Source organism: Drosophila novamexicana, unplaced genomic scaffold (genome assembly GCF_003285875.2).
Source record: "Drosophila novamexicana strain 15010-1031.04,08,12 unplaced genomic scaffold, DnovRS2.1 tig00000820-arrow-pilon, whole genome shotgun sequence".
In the NCBI taxonomy this organism is placed as follows: domain Eukaryota; kingdom Metazoa; phylum Arthropoda; class Insecta; order Diptera; family Drosophilidae; genus Drosophila; species Drosophila novamexicana.
The window spans coordinates 2,399,180-2,404,421 of NW_020824828.1; the positions used below are offsets into that span (position 1 = coordinate 2,399,180).

General features: G+C 41.6%; 1 protein-coding gene across 1 annotated transcript; it reads left to right on the forward strand.

Annotated features, from left to right (window-relative positions):
• Positions 1-3,431: 3,431 nt before the first annotated feature.
• On the forward strand, positions 3,432-4,356 carry LOC115764429. Its single transcript, XM_030707430.1, has 2 exons — positions 3,432-4,173; positions 4,234-4,356. The coding sequence occupies exon 1, from the start codon at positions 3,595-3,597 to the stop codon at positions 4,153-4,155; it is 561 nt and encodes a 186-aa protein (XP_030563290.1). The 5' UTR covers positions 3,432-3,594; the 3' UTR covers positions 4,156-4,173; positions 4,234-4,356.
• Positions 4,357-5,242: the final 886 nt, after the last annotated feature.

Here is a 5,242-nt window from a genome sequence, read left to right on the forward strand (position 1 = left end):
CTTCCACCTGGAGGTTAGATGTTTAAGCTCCTATTTTTGATCCAAAGGGAAGCTTTAACAAACATTTCAGCCTCGTAGCTCATGGTCATCGAACTATCAGTCAGGACCAACCTTTTTTATATATCTACCTCGAAATCTACAAGTATTAATTCATGTTATTTTCTGCGATGTCTGGTTGGATTATGGTAGGGGGGCAGAGGAAAAAGTCGTTGCAACTTGAAGCCGGCTGCATTGCGTGCTGGCTTTTTAGCTTTGTTTTCTTTAAGTGTTTTTCGCTGCTGGTTCCTCTAAAATTGTCAGTTAAGCAACATACGAATTACTCGAACAATACAAAAACGAGCTTCGGTTCCCAGAAACAAACTGCAACTTAAAAAAAGAAAACAAAAAAAAAAAAATGCTAAAAAGTAATTATATGCCACGCATATTGAATCTTTCTATCGTGCCCTTTTCTTCAAATCCCCTGCCATAGCATATATTGAACAAATCACAGATCCGTAGGCTACAGAAAGAAAGAAGAAGCGCTCCGGAAGTTGACATTAAACGGACTGAAAAACTGAAAAGAAAACAATGCTAGACAAACAAACGGCAAGACGCGGTCAAAGTGGCGAGAAAATAAGTTAAACACATGAAAATTATAACAGCAGCAGCAAATAAATAAATAAAATTAAATAAGTTGAGTCAAATAAGAAAGCAATGCCATGAAGACGAAGAAGAAACAAGAGAAATGTGACGAAGATAAAATGCTCTCATAGGTACAAGGCAAATATATAATGTATATGCATATAATATAATATCTGATGTATAAAATAATAAATAATATAATAAATAAAATAATATAATAAATAAATATAAGAAAATAATATTATATGACATATTGTAGATAATAATTAAATAGTTTTGGCTAAGATATTTCGATTAAAATAAGAGTTTCTCAGCCGATAGTTCCGTACTTTCACATATATACTGCCTGACGATATATATATACATATACGATATACGTGTTACAGCTTACATCACGAGACCTTCACATGCTCTGAAAGAGTATCACAAATAAAAAGCGTATTCATTGCACCATCTCAAGAGTATAATATTCTGCTCGGAGTCCATGTCAAGCTCGGCATACCAAGCCATATCGATGCAGAGCTCACGCCTTTTTAATTGTGACACAAATGTTGTTATGATGGGCTAAGTTTGGATACCCAAAACCCAGTTGTCCATGTTGGCTTCGGCTGCGTCTACCACATTGGGCATTCGGAAGTGGGCATTTTTTACTTAGTATTTTATACCATTATTGTTATTATTTTAGTGCTGTCGCCGCTGCGGCGGCGGTCTTAAACAAACAGAAAGTTGCACGTTTGAACAGCAATGGGGCAAGCGGCGAGGTGGAGGGACGTAAGGCTTCTGTGGCCATGCCAAAGGTAGCTTGGAGCCACCTTTCTACGCAACCACATCCGGCATTTGTGTGAGTGCAAGACTTGCGCTCCCACACACGAAAATGCTTCAAAAAAAAAAAAAATAGTAGCAGACTTTGACTCTGACTAGGGCCGAGGCACTAACCGAGGCTGAGAGAGCGCGAGAAAGTTCAGTGGGTCAACTTGGTAGCTGTGACTGTGGGCTCGGCTCGGCTCCAGCTCCGGCTCCGGCTCCAGCTCCAGCTCCGGCTGTCCTGTGCTTGCGTTGATGTTCATCTGTCAAAAGCTGAAAGGGTTCCAGCTCAAGTAGCTGAAAATAATAACGAAACTTGCAACATTCACCTGCCACTTACCGCTGCGTGGGCTGCACATAATTTGAATTAAAATACCATTGGCCACACAGACCTTTTCTTGGGTCTCCAATTCTTCCCATCTGTGTTCACCTGTCATAGTCATCCAGCGACGATTGCTCCACTCACGTGTTTTCATTTGACTTTTGCTGCGATTTACGTACCACGTATCAATGCCGTCGTCGTCCTCCATGGCCACTTTTTGTATTCCTGCCGCAAGACACACATGTCTGCATTTTTTTCTACTGGGGTAGCTTTCACCTCTCCTCGCTCAATTTCTGTTGTTACTATTAAAATTTGCATGTCGCCGGATTTGACGTACGCCTGTCAGGCCCTGGAAATTACTTTTTTTTTGTTTCTTATTCGGCTCTTAGCTGAATTAGTCGGTCCTAATAAGAATAGAACACATTTTTATTCGCCTCGCTTGCATAACATTCACGTATCAGTTCTTTTCAGAATTTTTTTCTTTTTGGCTGCGTTTTTTTAATATTTTTTTTGTGTTAGCACCTTGGCGAAAGAGAGTTCGAGGGTCACGCTGGCTGCCCACCGGAACAGGGTACATTGAACAGGGCAGGGCGCCGAGGGTTGAGGGAGCAACTGTGACTTGGTCTTAAGACCATCAATCATCAGTCACATTCCGAGCAGCGCTGCCAGCGTCGCGCACTCAACGTAACATTCAAATCAATCAAAATGACGACGAGCCAGCGACGACGACTTCTAACTGCTAAAACGAATTGGCAGCCCAACCAGCCGATGGGACTGCCCATTCCACATATGCAAAGCAAAACAACAGAAAAACATAGAAAAAAAAAAACACCAAACATATAAATAATTTTTCATCGAATATGTGAAAATAGCAAAAATGTGGTGCATGCTGATGAAGTTGTTCGGGCACAAACTTCCCCCTCTGCAGCTCTCCGCCCAGCTGTTGTATGATGAATAATGTGCAGGATCGCTGCCGCTCGCAGGGGGTGGGCAGTGGGGAATGGGGCATGGTGGAATAATGTTCATATGGCGTGCCAGCAGGCACGAACAATTCCGCACTGACCCATATGGCTGAAACTCCACTAAATGATCAATAATACATTTCGGAATCTCGTTAATTGGATTATATAGAGAGCAAAACAAGCATATGCAATATGTAGAACAAGCGGAAATTTAATGGGTCTGCCTTGGCTAATTGTTTTCATACTTTTTCCAAGACCTTAAACTGTGCCCTATGGAAAGAGTTTATAGCCAATCGGGTGAAAAAAGATACTTTTGACCTTATAATCCTATCCGTTTATCCCTATTTTTACACCTATTTTCTAGTCAGAAAACTTTCAAAAACATTTCTTATGATATTTTGTAGCCCTTTTTCCTTCTAATGAATTTACTTTATACATCTAGATTATTGCATGAAAAATACGGATTTTTTTGTGTTCCACCCATGTTTCACGCCTGGGCCTGAAACCTAATGTCTTTACATCTACATCATTCAGTTAATCAATCAATCAGCATATAGAAATACTTTATATAGTAGGCCATGCGATTCACCAAATACTATCTGAAAATTGAACTTTTTGTTCAATGCAGCAGGCCTTGGATTTCGATTTTAGCAGGCCATGGAATTCGAAAAGTTTTCCTTTTGAGTAGACCCAGACATATTTTCAGTTCGTCGGCTACACTTAGTATGAATCGTAACTCCTCATTTCAACGTGTATAAAATATTTATTAGTTTTTTTTGTTCGTGTTTTTGTTTTTTTTTTGTGTTTTCTTTCGAAATTTGATGTGCATTGTTTTTATACATTGATCGTCTTGAGTTGAGCTACAAAATTTCACTTGGTTTCAAGATGATATCGGCCATTAAATTTCTGCAGTCCTGGGTGCAACCAATGCGTCTTACTTACAAGGTGGCGACACGTGTCCCCGTGCGTCGGTACAGTGAACGCGACGATGAGGCACCGTCCAGAAAGCCAAAGAGCTCGGCATCAGCACAGCTGGCCCAGGCCATGGAGTGTGACACCAAGCTGGAGTCGCCGGAACCAGTGCAGCGCATGGTCGAACTGGAGAATGTGCGCTCTAGGATAAACGAGTTGGATCAACGGAAGCTGCGCCACAAGGAATATGTACAGATGCTGAAGCAGCTGATCATCAAGCCGACGAACTATGCCCTCGAGCCGAAGTTGCCCTTCAAGCAACCAATGCCAGCCAATAACATGCGCCAGTCACTCCGCAACTGCTCCAGCATGGAGGAGGTACTGCAGCTGACAAACAATCCCGAGCAGCTGGCCAGCGAGCTGGTCCGGCTGTCCTGGGAGCTGGCCACCGAGAAGCGCAAAAACGATGTCGTTTTGGAAAGCTATCTGGAATTGAAGCAGGAAATGCTAAACACCAAGATCAAGGCCAACTAGGGGTTATGCCCGCCCGGGGTATTATATATTGATCCATACTGGAGGCAATCTATATATTAACCCAATCGCATTTCACAGGTGTAAGTTGGCGAATTTGACGGGCTGGCGACTTGTAACACATACCAATTCCCGGCGATCATCATTCATGGACTCGTCTGTTCAAATGTTATATATTATATTGATTTCTTATTTGGAAAATATGTGAGTTATATGGAAATTAGAATTGAGATTGTTTTCTTTGCCAAGTGGGAATAGAGTCCGAAATTGGAATGCGGCTCGTAATACTTCTTCTATAGCTGCAGGTTTCCGAGAAAGGCCTCGAATAGTTGAAATTGCATTTATTTATTTCCAGTCGGCTTTGCCAATCAGCGCATATTCAATTCTAGACCAATCTGTGAGTAGCCTCGAGCTGGACTTTACTTGTAACAGGATGTCATCAATAAGGCATAAGATCAGCACAATAACAAGCTCTGCTGCATTCTCATCATTATCACGATCATCATGATCATTATTATCATGATAGAGCGCCGTGTGCTTTTTTTTATTTTTTTTGTTTTATTTTTTATTCTGTGTAAGCAATAAAATTTAGTTTTATTAAAGAAAAACGAAACAGATTCAAAAGAATTTTTCGCGAGTTGTTTCGGTGTCGGCGACAACGACGACATAAATTTAAAACCACCTACACATAAATTTTTGTACGAGCAACAAAAAAAAAAATATACAAAAAATGAACTGCAATAATCACAACAACCACAAGAGCAACAGCAACAAGCAGCAAGTGCAACTGTCAACTATTAAATGACATTTAACATGCCTACGAGGGAGCTGCACGGTCTGAAGGAGGCGTAGGACGCCAGAGGGGGCACATGGCAGCGTCGTCTGTCGTCGAGCTATGGCTGCATTAGTTTCTTAAAATATCATTTCAAATTTCAAATCAAGTCATCAGCAGTGCGCCAGGCGGCAACGGATCCAGCCCAAGACACCAGATCGTCGGACCAAGAGACCGGCAGATCGGGAGATCGGGAGATCGGCAGACCGAGTGACTAGAGGAGAACATTCTCTCTGTATCTCTGACGGAATTTCATTT